Source organism: Numenius arquata, chromosome 11 (assembly GCF_964106895.1).
Source record: "Numenius arquata chromosome 11, bNumArq3.hap1.1, whole genome shotgun sequence".
Lineage (NCBI taxonomy): Eukaryota > Metazoa > Chordata > Aves > Charadriiformes > Scolopacidae > Numenius > Numenius arquata.
In genome coordinates this window covers 4,404,468-4,422,124 of record NC_133586.1, presented here as the reverse complement: position 1 = coordinate 4,422,124, position 17,657 = coordinate 4,404,468, and the positions used below count along the sequence as shown (strand labels likewise).

At 37.1% G+C, this 17,657-nt stretch overlaps 1 protein-coding gene across 1 annotated transcript in view; it reads left to right on the top strand.

The window, feature by feature from the left end:
- The window catches only part of LRRC28 (leucine rich repeat containing 28), a 53,274-nt gene that overhangs the window by 21,176 nt on the left and 14,441 nt on the right, over positions 1-17,657 (top strand). The window contains exon 6 of the mRNA XM_074155788.1: positions 13,030-13,236. Within this exon, the coding sequence (XP_074011889.1) occupies positions 13,030-13,236 (207 nt within the window). The remainder of the gene's footprint in view (positions 1-13,029; positions 13,237-17,657) is intronic.

Sequence of the window (17,657 nt, the reverse complement as noted above, 5' to 3'; positions counted from 1 at the left end):
TTATGGCGATGTTGGAGATCTTAAATATAACTGTAGAAGCATGTTAGTTAGGTTGCATGTTCTTATGCCTTTTTATTAAATAAGAAGTTTTAAGTACAACTCATTTCAACACATTTCATTAAACATAAAATTGCATAATATTTTCTAGCAAACTCTATTTGAGATTTCTCAGTAAATTGTTAAAATGCAGATTAAAAAAAACCCTATTTGTTGTCTCTCATATCCAACTAACTTCCAAAATTTGCTTTAAAAAGTCAGCCACATGGCATATGCAAAATATTAAATGGAAAGAAATTTAAAAGGAAATACTGATTTCAATATTAGAAGTTTTTAGATGATAATGAAATCAGTAATAGGGCAGCGTGGAAATGCTACTACCATGTACAATAATTCATACAGTAATGTACAAAGTAGTCTCTCAAACATCTGACAGAAGAAACGACAACCTGAATTTTCTAGAGTATATGAGAACAGAGTCTTGATGGAATTATCTACCCCGTTCTACTCTCCGCTCCTGCAATCATTAGAGCTGCCACTTGGGAACTGAGGGCTTCTGGAAGCATGTCTCTTGACCTTTGAATATACTCCCAATGACATGCTGAGCCTGAGGCCACGAGACAAAAGTGGGAAGTTTATGCAGCAATATGTAACTTTAAAGAACATTAAGTTGTCATTGCTGCTTTGATCAGTGATAGAGTATACTTTGATAAAACTCAGATAAAGGGCTTCAGGCTGTAGCATCAAAACAATGCGTTCTGTTCCTTTTAGTTTGAAAAATGTATTTCTACAGTCTGTTTTTAAGTGGAATGTGCTTCTGAGAACTGATTGGACCTGGCACACAGACCTAAATAATGAAGGTCAAATAGAATTATTTGGTTTTTTATGTTTTGATTGTTTGAAGACTTGGGTTCGAGATTTATGTAGAGGACTCTTTGTGACACAGTTATATACCACAGAAAAAAATAACTCTGGAAGCAGCCACAGTTGTATTTGAATTCAGTAATTATTCCATTTGTGGTGTTCATTTTATGTGAGTTTATTGACTGCATAGCAGAGGGGAGGAAGGAGAAGTGGAGAGTCTGGTTACTTTTGGTCAGTCCTATTCCTGTGGAGTTGAATCTAAGATGTAGAAAAGCAGGCTACCAGGAATTTAATTTTGTAGGTATGTAATTCTGTGTTGTAGCCTTGCTCTGAGTGTTTGAAGATGTTTGTTATATAAATGTATCTGAAAAGCCATAAAGACTATAAAAACTAACATTCTTAGTTGCTTTAATTTTATGTATTACCTGCGTGGGCTTTAAAGCTGTACAGATCATTACTCCTTTCATAGCTCTAGTGAATCCCCTCCCGCTCTCCAGATTTCTTGTTGGCATCTCTGATAATCTTTGTAACTGAGAAGGTAGGAGGCTTCATTGCTTGTCTGGCTGATTTGCTGTACAACTCTCTTCAGTGCTGTTGAATATGAATGTAATCACTGTTGTATTTATTACGATAGAATGCTTGGATCTATGTCTAAGATATTGGGGGTGTTGTTTGCTTTTGTACTTTTTAAAAAAATTTAAACCAATAAAGAATTTTTAGTATTTTTCAACTTTATTCTTACATAAGAAAGTGACATTAAAATAAAATTCACATAGGTTACTGAAACTTCTTCCAGGGTGTCATTCCCTTCCTTTTGGAGCTTCTTCCCTCAACATGCTGAATCCTCTACTGAGAGCACAGTAAAGCCTCTTTGGAATTTGATACAAGGGTTTTTCCATGTTATGGCTGGCAACAGTCACTTTCTGAGCAACATAGCTTGGGGCTGTCATGAGGCGGATTCTCCTTCTTGCGCAATGCGTGTATTAGCTTGTCTTTCCTTCATGCAAGGAAGAATATGGAACTTCTAGTAAGCCTCTACCCTTTGACTGTCTGTTCTTAAAAAAAATCATCACTTATTATTAAGAGTTAACATATTCAGAGCAATTAAACTGAACTTAAGTGGTCGTATACTGCCTAGTGTCAGACTAGCTTCCTAAGTGAAGGAATTTCAGAAAAAATTGGTTTGGAACTCATCTGTCAGCACTGGATTCTTCTGCTGTTGATTCTTACAGTAAAGATCTGACTTTACTGACTGCTGGGTTCAAGGCACATGTGACAGATACGAAGTTCACTTATGAAACTTCAGAACAGATGCTCTTTAAAATACTTATAAAAGTCTTCCTTTTTAGAACTGTTACCCAAAAGCAAAACTGAACTTAAAGGGGGTTTTAAGGTGCTCAGGGGCCTCTCTCGTAAACATTTGCCAATAGCTGTTCACATGGGTGAAGACAGATGTGTATTGACAAGGCTGAGACTGAACCTCCAAGATAAGAGAGTTGGATATATGCTGAGAAAGATGTGTTTCATATACAAATGGTGTTTGCGTTTCTGTAGCATGAAAACTTCTTTAATACAGACAATCTGTTCAATGGCATTTAGTCAGGGTTTCCAAGAACCTCGGCTTTGAACAGATATTAAACTGTGGGTCTTTTTACTCTGAGATTTTTTCATCAGTTTGTAAATGTGTGAAAAAGGAAATAGTAGTAGTAACTGCTTTGCAAATTCCAGATTTACATTAGAAATGCCTTACTGATTTCAGTATGCTGTACTGCCGAAGGGCTCTAACTTTGTTTTGCTGCACTGACTTATTTCAGGAGAGTCCTAAGCAGAGACAGAGTAAGCCATACAAGTAAAATCAGCTTTTGAGGAAGATTATGTCCATGCTTGCTGCCTTTACCAACATTGTTTTAAAATGAATAAATAAATGGCGAAAAAACCAATTTCATAGAAAAAACTGCAGTTCGTTGTATCCTTCACCACCCTAAGGAGGTTGGTTAAAAGTTAAACTGTGTTTATCTGCTATGACAGCACATGGCTGCAAACTTGTTCATGAAATTCGGTACTTCATAGAACCTATATAGCTATTTAGTTTTGGAAGAAAATTACCTGTTAAATGAGCTGCTAAAATAATTTGCTACTCCTTTTTTTCATGTAAAACCTCTTACTAATTTGGAATTTTTGAGGCTCTTTTTTGTTGCACCAAATTAACATTTGTGACAGGAAAAAATTAGCTCTTGAGGCTTAATATTTGTGATTTTTAGGGTTGGGTGTTAAAAGTTAACTTGTTTTCCCCTTAAACTCTTACGTCTTTATTATCTATGAATGTACTTTTGTCTCTTTGGTTCCCTTGTTTGGTTTTTTTCTTTCCCTAAGCTCTCTGTAACTTATGTACAGTGATTAGCTATTTTAACGGGTAGTTGATTTTACTTGTGCATTAAGCAAATGCAATTTACTAGTAGGACTTGAGTGCTCAAGGAAGCTTGGAGAACAAAGTCACACAGTCTTTGAAAGTGAACAAACACAAATTGTTCGTGCTGTGCAGCAGAAGAATTTTAGAATGTATCGATTTCCATTTTGACCTTGCTGGCCAAATATAATTTTCTTTTATACATACCATTATGAGAGAGTTAAAATACTGCTTGTTATCGACATCCTTGTTGTTACTCAGCTAGTCTATTAAATAAATTGAGGCAAAATAAAATGCATCATTTACTGACACTAAATCTAAATGGAAAATGCCTTTAAAGAGAATGTGTAGAACTAGAGGTATTATGTGAGATTAACTTCCTTGTGGCTCATGTTACACACGCAGAGTTTGATACCTGTATTTCAGTTATCTTAATTTTATTGCAGTGGTATTTAAAATAAAGATGCATGTTTAACTTACCATTGTCCAAATCTGCATTAAATTGTCAGTCTTTATGGAAGGTTTTGATACTGAGCAACTGCAAGTATACCCCAGGTGGTAATTTTTTAATGTTTGAGAGCTTTATGGACTAAGACTACTCATTTGTGTAGATAAAGGAATGCAATTCGGAATGACTGAGTGGGGGGGGGTTGGAGTAGAATTGCAAGCCTTACTTGTCTGCTTTGTGCTGATTTGAAACACTAAACAGCACTATCTTCCACGGATTAAGATACAGCTTGCAGTTGCTCTCAGCATTGTGAAAATGGGGACATATCTGACTTGAAACAACACTAGCTGTCTTCTTTTTTGGTGATAATCTTAGTTAGAAACTGTTAGTAGTTGGTCGATAGTAGTAGCTGCATCATTATAGTAGCTCCTGCCTGCCCTTCTCAACTGGTGAATTAGCCATTCTGCTGGGTGGCTACACAGACACTGCCTGGGCAAGTGGATGAGGAGCAAGACAAGCTCCTGTTACTGCTGCTAGAAAAGGGCATCTGAATCCATAGTTTACATTTGAGAAAGATGCACCTCTATTATAGTGGGAATATTTCCTATGAATGTTTAGCCAGTCCTTTCCCTGTAATTACTGTTGCAATTTGCAGTAACTTCCAGTGGCGTGGAAGAGCTATTATTTTCATAAGACTTCAGTTAAGACAATCCCATCCATCAACATTCCTTTGAAAAGCAAATACGGCAACTTCAGTGCTGTAAGCCTGGTGCCAAACTAAAGATCTTCCTTTCCCTCATCCCACTCAATTTTGTAGCTGCATTTTTTTGCTATGGAGTTTACCTTCAGGGACTGGGGTTCTTTGGTATCTCCCAATAGTAAGATAAGTGAGCGTAACTTGGCATGGTACAGCATAACAGTTTTCCACTGAAAGATGAAAATCTAACACAGACCTATTGCTTTTCTTATGCATTTGGTTACTTCTTGGAGAGGAAGAAAAAAAAGAATCCTGCTAACCTCAAGAAAAGGAAGAAAGATGTGTCTGTCTCCAGTTGGTTGGAAACAGTTGATAGCAACAGTCACAACAGATAGGTCTTTGCTTGGATTATTTAGACACTGGTGTGGTAACGGGTTAGGAGATACTAATTTTGTTTGTCAGAGAGACCGGTCCGTTGTGTTGATCTGAAGTTTTTTATTTGAAGAAGAAAGGAAAAAGCTGTCCTAGAATTTATAGCCAGGACCGGCCCGGTCTCTTTGGCTTCCTGAACTATCCTTAATCTCTCTTTAGGATGCTCATTTTGTTTGCCTTACTTTTAGGCAATTACCGATTTGTTGTACTTAATCGAAGCAGGGTCCTTAAGTAGCCATCTCTGGCTGCCTGGCATCTTGAGGTCAAATTATTAGCTCTTTATTTTATGCCAAAGTTTTTCTGGAAAGCTTTCCCCTCCCTTTCCATGTAGTGATATTAGTGCACGGGGAATTGTAAATGATGTGCAGCAGTAAAGATGGTAAAAACATAAACAAAACAAGAGAAACACAACAGGTCTCATGCTTTATTCATGTCACATTTGTTTATGTTCATAGCACCCAGGAACACCCAGAAAAAGGGAAACAGCTGCTCCTCCAAGGAAAGACAACAGCAAAAATACATCACTTTGCAAATAAAAAGACTTTTCTGTAAGGTGCTAGCAAAATTTTTCATGCGATGTACTTGACAAAGTACCATTCTGTCTCTTCACGCTTCATTTTGGCTCCTCTATGTAAAATTTGGAATATCATTTAATAAACCCAAAGAATAATACGAATATATTATTTTCATATCTAATACTCATTTGAGTAGCAAAAGTACCTTGCTGTGGGGGCAGTAAAGTACTAGGCAGAGTACACTAGAACAAAATGAAAGGATAGGCTGTCTTCTTAAAAAAAAAAAAAAAAAACAACACAAAACAACAAACCCCAAACTGACCAAACAAACAAAAAAACCCAAAACCAAACCAAACAAACAGCAAACCTGATCATTTCGTGCCCTTGAGTTACCTTTGTGCATAAACAAATTTTTTCTTCTCTATCGTTATTTCCCTTTCACCCACCTTTTCCACTTTTCTCATGTATGTTCATTTCTGGTATTTTTATCGTCTGATTTCTTCTAACTGTTCCTATTGAGGTCATCAAATTATGGAAGAAAATTGAATTCCCAACCTGCATTGAGGGGAAACGGGGAGCACAACCCAGTAACCGCTCTGGATGTGTGACCTGTGTCTGGTGCTTCAGTGCTGATGCTGAGGAAAACAAAGGGTGCTGGACCTGTGAAATACTGAAGGCTGCATGCTTTTTTAATTGAAGCTTCATTATGGTAAAAGATGGGCAACCATTGACCTTTAGAAGAGTTTGACTTAATGTGACCCTCATGCCTGATGTCTGTTTTCTGCCACTTTTAGCTGAACTAAAATTGCTGTTTAGCGTGATCGGACTTTAGAAAGTCACTGTTCTCACCTTTGCCTGTGAATGGCGGTACAAAATAAATAAGGTTTGGTACTAAATTTGTGTGTGACATTTAGCAAAGTTGAGGAAAAAAGGTTCTATTTGGGTGTGTTCAGTAGAAGTATATATTTTTCACTTGGTTTTGGGTTTTGTCTGCTGCTTAAATGTTTTGGGGAAGAGTCAATATAGTTTATGGCTGAAGTAGGTGAAACTGAGAATTGGGAACATCTCTGAGGTGTTACTTAGATGAGTATGTTCATTCACAAAGAGAATCCTGCCCCAGAAAATCCTTTTCCCTGTTCTCTCCAGCCAGGATATCTGTGTGAAATGCCACCATAAGTATTGCTTTAAAAGTAATAGATTCAAGTTTGATCAGCTGGGATAGGGGCTTTTTTCCATAGAATTTGGTTTGAACTCATATTCAGCACCTCATTTAAAAACAGGTTATTAATAAAATAGTTGCTACAGTATCACGATGTCTCTTCCAGTCCCTCTTCTTTTTTTTTACTTAAAGTATTGAGCAAATATTAACCTACAGGGGAAAAATACAAGGTAAAAATCATCTTCAGGTCTCTTAGGCTTGAGAAACAGAACATTTTTCAAGCTCTCTCACTAACAGTACAGTAACAGATCTGCATACGGCAGTGTCAGAATGTAAATGTGACTCAATTTGCCTCCCCCTTTTTGTCCTTTAATGATGGCAATTTTCAGTTACGGTCAAACTTCCTTGTTTGAAGATGGCACAGGTCTATCATAAGTGCCAATTTGTGCTAGAAAATTTAATTTTTATAGGCTATGAAATGTAAGCTGCGTGGTAGGACAGTAAATGTAACGTTAATACATAATAGGCTATTTAATTTGTTTCAACCATCTTAAAATCTATTTAAGTCCTCCTGAGACATCCCCAAGCAGATCTAAAGGAGATCTTTTCCATCAAGCTCTTAGTGATTTAAACTTATATTTCCTGCCCATTACAGTTTGAAACTGATAATAGTATCACAGTTCATTCACAGGCATGTATAGAGACTTGCGTTTTTTTTTCTGATGGGACAGGTAATAAGCATTTTAAGCATGAAAGACTTTAAACACCTTTTACTCACCATTACATGGTTTTACACGTCTAATAGGAAAATGCGTCTTGTACCCAGGTTCATGGAAGGTGATTAAAACATTATTTCAAGGGTGAAGTATGGTAGCCACTTTTAGTACCTTCTGTTCCTTTCCTGAATCAACCAACTTTCCTTTTAGATCCCAGGATAGAGAGGGATCACTGGGTACACGAAGTCCAGTGCTTCTCAATCGCATCCAGTCATCACAGCGCTTCACTCTGTAAGGATTTGTAAGAATATGTTCCTCTGGGTACCACAAGCTGGAAAACATTACTCCATGGTACGTAGCAAAGATTTCTTTAGGATGGAGCGCTGCAGTCTTGGAGCAGCGACCTGCTGCTGGCATTGCAGAGTGGATGGCAGGCAGGAGAGGATAGTTTCTGTGTCCCTTTGGTAGCGGGGTGGCAGCTTTAGATGTTTGGTAATAGCAAGATCATCATTATTGCCTGCAATACAAAGGTATATTAACATACTGTCTTGCTCCTAATACAGCGCTGGCTATATATAGAAGTTGCATTAGTTATTTTCACTGGTGGCTCGTTATCCTTAGGTGGTGAACGAGTACAGCCAGACCTTCTCCTCCTTCATTGTTTCAAGCAGAGGCCTGACTCGCACCACTTCCTTATCATGCTGATTTTCTGTTATTTTTCATTCCATCTCAATCACTTAAATCTAAAAGTTCTTGTTCTTCTTCCTGTATGCTAACTTGGTTCTCTGTCATATTAGCAGTGCTTTAAATGCTTGTGTTGACGGCAAACCAAAACCTAGTATTTTTTTTTTTACCAAGGTAGAAAACGGAAATTCTAAACGAAGTAGACCCTTGAGCAACACCACCACTACTAGTGTTTTCTCCATCCCAATAATTTGCCATGAGATGTGATACTCATGTGTTACCACTGACCAAGAAATTTCATCAAAGAAAGATAAGCCAGTATAACATGATTTACAGTTGGAAAGATTTGGGTTGCATTTTCATTCTGCTTTCTATTTATGTTCCAGTCATTGGTTACTCTTGGTTGCTCTTCCCCTTAGAACAGTTGTTCTAAGATACTGAAGAGCACTGAGTTCATGTTAACAGGGCTTTTTTGAACACAGGTTCTACATTTCTTCTCCAACTCTAGGCTGCTATCCCAGAAAATGTCTTATTCATTGAGGATCCTCGTGCCTGAGCTTGCAATTTTGATATATAACCCATTTTTTCAGTATTCTGGGATGGAAAGTTTTAAAGCAGCCTCATTTCATGGATGTGGTAATTTTCAGTGCTTTGTCCTCGTTCCCATGAGGTATTCTGTCTCTGTCCTCATACACAGCATTATTCTTACAGGAAAAAATGATGCAAAAAGCTAATTTAATATTTGGTCTGTCCTCCTAATTTCTACCCCATGTTGACACCAGTTCTTCATTTCTTGCTCTTTATTTCTTGTTGAGAAACCTTTTGTTTGTCTGTGAGTCCTATTTTCCTGGCCTCCTGGCAGTTTTAATTTAACTTCTGTGGCCTGACCTCCGAGTGCCAGCTCTCTGTGCTGATCAGTCCCTCTTTCCATTCCTTGTAGGTTCTCTGCTTTCTCTTAATATCCTGCTTTGAGGTGCATTCTCATGCAGGTAGGTCTGTAGCCCTTTCCTATCCCCTTTTTCCCTTTACTTGGATGGAAAGACTCAGATAGCGTTTGATTTCAAGTAAATCCATGCCTTCCATACACTCCAATCCAATTGTGTATGTGTTTCATATATCTTTGGATGAAATTTTGGGTTATGGCCCAACAGGGAAAAGTGGGATTGCTCTTGAAATGTAAAGAAAACTGTTTGTTATTTTTGAGTTGCGCAGCTGGTGAGGCCTGTACCCCCAGAAGGTCAAGGAAGTTTGAATTGCCTTTGGCAACTATTATATGTTGTATAGGCTGCTTACTTACTTCCAGATGGGTTTTTTTCCTTCATGTAAAACCATGGGAATTAATTTTAAAAACTGGCATTTAAGCCACCTGAATCTGAAATAGATTTTTTTTTTCTTTTTTTTTTTCCTGACGCTAGGTATGTTTATATAAATACAACCAGTTTTGTTAGAAGGTCAATAATTTTGGAAATTTCCTGAAATTCTTTCAAGGTTTCACTTTCTTTTTAAATGCTGATGTTTCTTTTCTCTTTGTGTTGAGAGACAAACCTATTTGGCAGTTTTGCTTTTGAAAACCCAAATGCGTATGATGTCAGTTCACTTGTCCCTTTCTCCAAGTGGCTGGGAAAGCTATTACCATGAACGCAAAGGCTGCTTTTTGGAGCCACAGTAATCAGTTCTGAATCTTCTTATTAGCAAGGATGAAAAAGATTAATTAATTACCCAGTTGCTGGCCGTTTTAGAATACATTCCGAAGTATTTATGTGTACGTCTCTGTCACTGAAACCACCTTCAGAAGGCTGTAGGCAGGACGCTGGGCATAAACCTGTGTTGAAGTTTCTCTGAAGTAAGGTAGTGTGTGGATTTACAATCTGTCAGCCCCTTCGTGTGTACTACACCGTGAACACCTTTGTACCATATGGTCCAGCCATGGAATTGCCCAGCTCTCAGTGAAGGCAGTGATCCATGCTGATGGACACAGCTGAGACACTTGGGTCCAAGAATCAGCACAGGAGCTTCACGTTTGGACTCGGGTCTCTCTGAGTTAAAGGTTTAGCAAAGCTACCGAGGACTTTTTTTTCTGGCTTCTCATATCAAAATGGGGCTCAGTGCTCTGCCATGTTGATTTTGATAGTGTTAATCCTAAAGCTAATATAAATTTTAAATTATACATTTATGAATTTCATTTAGATGTAATTGGAACTCCTCAGTGTGGTTTAATGGTAATGTATAATGCTTGTCTCTCTTATCCTTGGAGGTGGGGACAGGGGGGAAATCTCTGAATAAAAGTCCCTTCCTTGTCAGTTCTTTTTATTTGGGAATAGCTGTTTTCTTTTCTGGGTCTGCCTGAAGTTTCCCAAGTCCACCTCATAAATGTCCTAGTGTTTGATGAGGTGATAGCAAGGGAGAGATTTGTAAGGCTTTCGCTGTGTTTGTTAGCCCAGGCATCCTCCAGTATTTATGTTGCAAGATTTTTAAAGCATGGATAATAGTATTTAGTAAGTAAAAGCTTGAAAAACTTATTAACAGACTGTTTATATTTTGTGTTATTCCTCTTTATTGTTTTCCTTTGCTTTAATGAGATTGAAACCAATTTGGTGTCATTAGTAAATGTCTGAGCGTGTTCCTCAAAATGAGCTTTCAACACTAGGGTGGGGAGTCTGGGGGTTATACCTTTAATCTGATGGCACTTTAAGTTGTTTGGTTCACTTTTTAAATTCATCATGGGTCGGTGGGTGTTTCTGTAACATATGGCACTGTATGTTGAAAGTGGATGTTTACATCTGGTATGCATTGGAAGATTAAGGTAGAGAGGATGAAGTTTTAGGCAAGTATGTGTTTTTTGGATGAAGGATAAAGTGAGAATACTTTTATTTCCTCTTAGATTTGAAACATATCATTCTAGCAATGCCTTTGAAACTCTGCCAGCTTTGCCAACCGTAACATTTATGGGATTTTGGACCTAAACTGAATTAGAAAACTGTTTTTAGTGGCAGAGAAAAAGGTTAGTGCATGAAAATAGCTAGGCCTATTATTGACTGCATGTGGTCAGTGGTTTGGCTGAACGTAGGTGGCTCTTTTCCTGTCACTGTTTTCAAGCATATGGCTTTGTTTGTGATGAATATAAAACTCTTTAAAAGTGAGTTCTACTGAAGTTCTTTTGCACAGTAGTCTTTTGCTATTTAGTAGTGATTATTTTGCTTTTGCCATTCATTTTCAATCTTGTAGTTAAAAAATAAAAAAACAAAACCAAAACACTTTAAAAATAAAGCTTATGATTCCGGTTGACATCAAAACTAAGAGGTTTGAAGAATGTGGTCATCTGTGTATAGCAGCTGCTTCTGTCAGTAATATTTTATAAAAGAATGGATATGGTATGTTGTTGATTCTTTATTGTAGCTAATGCTGGGTTTGTTTGCAGTGGCTAGAAGCTCCTTTTAAATGTGCACAGGCATTTTGTTTATTTAGTACTTCTGTGAAAATCTCTAATACTGAATTACAACTTCCTTTTTTTTCTTTTTTTTTTTTCCTTTTCACATTTTCAGTCTTGAAAGCACTATAGCAGTTTTCCCAAGGTCAGCGTCAGATTTGCTATTTCTTTTTCCCGTTGTGTAGAAGGCAGCTTGAAATTAACCTAGCGTTTTTTTTTCTTCTTTGGGTGTAGTATACAAGATGCTACCTCAGAGCTCAGTGAATACCAAATTTTCTAGCTCTTGCTGCAGAGAGAGCTTAAGGGCACAATAGGTTCTGTTTAGCTTTAACTTAAACAGTGTTACCTTATTTATATCTTTTAAAAAAAAAAAAAAAGAACCTGGGTGATAGAGCTGCAGATTGTGGATTGTGTAGATTGTCTGGTGTTTTCAGTGTAGAAAATTCTAGTGAATCTTGTTTTAGCAGCTATCAGATGCAGGAGCTGGTTTCATTCAGCTGAGAGCAAAGTACATTTGGTTCTGCAAGATGCTGAGAACCGTGGTAAGAATCAGGGGCACCAAGCACTTCGTGAGTTGGTTCCATTGCTGTAAAGTATTTAAAAACGAAGCAAAACTGTGTGCAATTTTCCCATGTTTGGGGAAAATAATTTATAGAATTATCCAAATTTGAGAGTAACTGTAAAAGCATAACTAAATAAACAATGAGACAACCTATAGAGCTGCTTAATATATTTGTCAGTCAGTGCTTACAGAGGTGCATCCTGGTCCCATAGGCCAGAAACAAGAAAAATCATTCTGCACAAGTGCGGCTACTAGTGTGATCACTTATTGCAGACTTTTAAGAACTTCATTTGTTACCCACATAAAAAAAAAATAATCAGACAACACAGAAAACATACTTTAAAAAATTCTTAAAATATTGAAAAAGAAAATCTCTAGAAGCTGTAATTACTGCAACTGTAGCTCAGAACTTACTGTAGTATCTTCCTATGATATAACTTACAGGTTATTAAGAAATTTATTTTCTAATTTAAACTAGGTCTTTTGAGTTGTATTATGAAGACAGAGCTGTTGTTCCTAAGCATGCTTGGTGAAAGACTGTCACTGGGCAAGAAGTGCTATGCATGTATTTGTAAGTCTCATTGCAAGAAAATCTTAAGAAAGGTGGATATAAGCACTGCATCCTCAAATATTTAAAAAAAAAAATTGATTTGAATTTGCGTGAGTTTGGGGTCATGCAAAACACCCTCAATAACAAGCACACTATGTTATCTGTTTTGTTTTGGGGTTTGGTGGTGTTTTTTTTTTTCCTAGTTCTAATTTAGGACCAGGAAACTGCTAGATATTTTTGACAGTAGTAATTGCCACAATTCAGGAATGCTCTATCTTGAGAGATCTCATATTTAAACACATTGCCTAACTGATAACTGTCCTCATGCAAAAAGATTTGAAATATAAAGATGATTTAGATTATTAGTATCAGTTCTGAACACAGATTGATAGAGCAGTATCTGAAGAGGAAAACAGCACAGCTAACTGATGACCTTGGGTTTCGATTTATGTGAGATGTGTTTTTTTTCGTGGTCTTGTTTGTGAAAAGTGAGATGTGGTGTTTTTTTTGTGGTCTTGTTTGTGAAAACAGTTACATTAATAATTCTCAATGCTGCCTGTTTGGGTTGTAGAGGTTGGAGACCTGAGGGAGCTGCAGACGCTGGATATTTCAACCAATCGTTTGATAACGTTACCTGAAAGGCTGCACATGTGCCTTTCGCTGCAGTACTTGACTGCAGACCGAAACCACCTGTGGTATGTTCCCCGCCACCTGTGCCAACTACCAAGCCTCAATGAGCTCTCCATGGCTGGAAACCGCCTTGCATTTTTGCCACTGGGTGAGTCACCACCATCATTGGGCTGGGGGGTGGGTCAGAAAAGAGACAGGAAAACAAATTTTCCGGCCCAGAAAGAAAAAAACAAAAACAAGTGATTTTCTTTGGTGGTCGCTACAAACTCTGTTTATGGAGTTGTCACAGTGATGATATGGTTGGAAAATATGTTAATACGCACACAAAAAATGCAGGTTAAGGTTTCGTGTCTGTTTTAAAGCAATAGGTCAGCTATCAAATTTGCTTTATTTTTAGCTAACTGAGGGGTAAAAAAGTTTAAATGATGTTGTATTTAAATATAGTACTATGTAATCTGAGTTCCACCAGTTTGGGTAATGATCTGTTTCTGTTTGCTGGATCGGATGATTTAACTAAGATTCTTCAGCTACGGTTTAAAAATTGCTGCGGAATCCCAGTAACCCCACATAAATTATTTTTTCATCATTAGGCCTGTCAGAACTGCATAATCTAGCAATGGCTTAGTTTGTGCTGGGTATTGGCATCCATCAAAACTTCCAGGGTAGTAGCACAGGAAAGAATTTATCTGCCTTTCTCCCAACTCTTTCGAAGTCTGGAAGTGTCAGAGCAGGCCTTCAGGAGTAGGAGGTGCAGTCAGTGTGTGGTGGTTTGTTGTGGGAAGTAGTTGTGTGTCAGTAAGTGCAGGCTGTATATTCTGTTTGTGAAAAGCAAGTCTTCTTCCCCGCCTTCGTTACTTTTTAGCTCTGCCATGGGCTAATCGCTGCTGAAATACAGACACACATGCAGATCTGTCACGTCATTTGAATAGCCATTAATAGTTTTTCTAGAATACAATCAGAGTTTGGCGTTAATTAGGTGCAGATGACATTGAAAAGAAGCTGAAAATTGAGGCAGCTAAAAATGAGATAATAATTTCTAAATTAATTACATTTGTATAGGTTTAACTTAATTTTTTCAGTACTAGCAATTTAGTCTTTCAAGAAGTTTATGATCTTTCTGATTTTCTTAGCACCTTAATTTGTATTATTGGAAAGTACGTAGAAATAATGTCTCCAGACATAGTGTTTTGGTTATGTCACAACATATGTCATTATATAAATGAGTTCCAGGATGCATCGTCCAGATTGCGCAGTATTAACTAAACCAAGTAAAATAACTTCCCCTATTTTGGCAAATATTTCTAGCTGCATTTCGTGAGACAGAAAGTTGAATCTCTTTAATTTAGCAAAAATAAGATGCTGTTCAGTAAGATGAGATGTGAAATATTAAAGAGTAAAAGTTTTTGCTACTTTTGTGCTAGTAGCTTATCTGTGAGCGAGCTATGACCTGGATGAGCCATAGATCTGCTGAAGTGTTTTAAGTTCAAAAGGAGGAAATAAATCTCTAATATAATGACACACCTTCTTTTTTCTTTATTTTTAGACTCAAATTCAAAACATTCAAAAGGAACTTTTAAAATAACGGGAAACATCAAAGACTGTCAATTGACCCTGTTCAGTAGTTCTTAATAGTGACTCACTCGTGAACATTTGGAGATAATTTGCTATCTGTGGATATGGGACCGAATCATAAATCCTAGAGTTCAGAGGAAAAGCAGCACAGGATAAATGTAAATGTTTAATCCTTCCTCTGAAGAATCAGAAAGCCTCAGAGTGGTCAAGATGTGATGAAATAAAGTAGAAGAGAGAGTTAGTGCATTGAAAAGCAAAAAGATTAAATCTTATCTTCTGTTGTAGGGGGAAAATATTTTTCTTGGAGTATTACTGAAGTTAAGGCATAATTGTAGTGTTATTTCTGCTAGCTGCACATGTTGGCTGTTTTTTGGGGTGTGTATTATTACATCCAACCTTACAAGTTAATGACTGAGTAAAGACATTAAGTAACAGTGAAAGATAGTGTAGAAATATCTACAAGTGATATTCAAGCAAGAATTGTCAAACAATTTTTTTCAATTAGGAATTTGAGTTGAAAAGCAGGTATTTTCATCTCCTAACAGAATGGAGTTTTTTTTTCTTTTCTTTTTTCTTAGACATGTCCATGTTGGAAGAAATATGTTTGGAACATATTGCTTAATGCTTTTTAAAGTGTGATTTACTCTATTTCATATGGTGGTTGACATCTACTATGCCGAGGAATCCGTTCTTCCTCATCTAAGTATGTCCCTTGCAGCTGCCAGTAGAGCCTCTTGTTAAGTGTAATGGAAATCTGCATTTCCCTGTTCCTAGATTGATAGGTGTAAGATTTATCCCAGCAGTAACACAGCACTTCCACGGCACTGCTGGGATAGGTTCTATGTAGTTTTTTTGTCCTGTACGTTCTTCGAAGTTTGCAGGCACATGTATCTTAAGAAAAAAAGTGTAACATTATTAGTCAGTTCTACAAAATACAATAAAACTACCTGATCCCACTCTCTCGCTTTCAGAACTGGTACATAAACAAGCATATGGGTAAACAATACTGAATTAGTCATTTGTTCTGCAGAATACACTTAATTCTTGGACATGCCAGTATTTAAAAAAATAAAATAAAATTTTCAGCTGTTGAGTATTCCAGTTTATATTCAAAGAAACAAGACTATGTGGATCTAAGCCTTTGGGCTTTCCTAGTAAATTTATTTTTTTTACAAAAATCCCAAATTGTAAGTTGACCTGGAAACTGCATCGTGGATGGTCTCATTATTGTCAGGGCAGCTTTCATGCTGCCCTAATAAATGGTTTTAGGAATTCTGTTCTTGAATGGCAGATGGAACTACCGATCATTTTATATCAATCTACTTACAATATAAATTATCCTTTGATAGACATTTAACTTTAAAATTTTACCATTAGCAAGTGTTCCAGTGCCTGAAAACAAATTCCATTGCAAGCAGAAATCTGAATCTGATGACATCGCAAAAATAAAAATGATTTATGTAATAAAGTACAAATATAATTAAAATAGGCCATAAATTCTCAAGTGTACTGGCAGTACAGGGGATGTTATGACAGCAAATATTCAGTGTTATATCACTTTGTTGAGGGCTTATGTGCACTTTTTGTTTAGAAAATGGGTCTAGTAATTATCAGTGCACGGTAAACAAAGGTCTTATTCTACCTCAGTATATGCTGCTTTTGTGTCCTTGCCCTCACAGTATGGTTAAAAGAGCATCAGTGCAGACACACAAGAGCTTTTGTTCCATCTTCAGCCATGTGGAATGCATATGCCATGGCCCTGAGGTTAGAAAAAAAAAAAAAAAAGGAAAAAGGGAGAAAAAGAAAAAAAAAAAATAGAATTGGGGTTTGTTCAGGACTCATGGCATTTGGTCATTTCTGGGAGATAGGTCTTTGATCTGGGAGCCTGGAAGGGGGAAAGTGGAAATGTTTTAGACACAGTACAGTGCTTGCAAAAGCCACATGAAAACCTTCTTTGTAGCTTTAGCCTTTTCATAGACGGACAGCTTCCTTATTTTACAAAGTTCTTCAGAAGCATGTTTTTTAGAGAACTTTTAACAATATTTGTTGACTGATATAAGACATAAAAATTAATGCGGGTGGGATACAAAGAGCTTTTTAAAGTGATGATTTATTTAAATTTAAACTTTATGGATAGTGTTTGGAACTGGAAAAAAATCTTTTGGGGACTAGAAGATGCTTGGTTATTTAATGCAAAGAAACTATATCAAAGGAACATTTATAGTTACAGGCTATTTGGCTTTGGGAATTGAATTTTTCCTACTGAGATATTTTGTCTAACATCCAAAAATTTGCTTTAATTACCTAGGAAATGCAGTCAACTCAGAACTTAGAATCTAAACATAGCATAAGATAAAGACAGAGGGAAGAGATGAGATGCAGCATAACTCCCCCCTCAGTGCATATGAAAAGAACAGCTTTAGGGCTTTTTTTGACTTGCCTGATTTTCAGCCCATTTGCATACATCTGTGTAGAAATGAGCAAGATGAGCCTCTTTTAAAAATTTTCTCCCATTCTCTAAATTAGTAAGTTAAACAGTGGCGCATTTGAGCTACCCCAGCAACCCATAGTTTTCTGCTCTTCTTAGTATAATTGGCTTCTGCAACATCAGGCGATATTCTCGAAGCGTGAGGTGTGCCACGCACATGCTATCTGCTTTACTTTTTACTGGCTGATTCTTTTCCAGCCTTACAGTATTTTACGGAGTTATAGTGCCTTGGTATTGCAATATTTTTATTCGCTGTAGGATACCATTGCTTTTGTTTCATCTAAAAATATCCCAGAACTTTGCTAAAACTATTTTCGGCCCTGCAATACTGAGCCAAAATAAATCATCTTTTCGGGGTGTTAGCTCATAACGATGCGTAGCAGCATCTCACAGCAGTGCCCATCAGTCAGCAGAGATATTTGTACTTGCTTCTTGGGGCAGGACAGTTGATGGATGCAGCGGATAACTCTACGAACTAGAATGTCTTTGGGACAGCGTCAAAGCAGCAT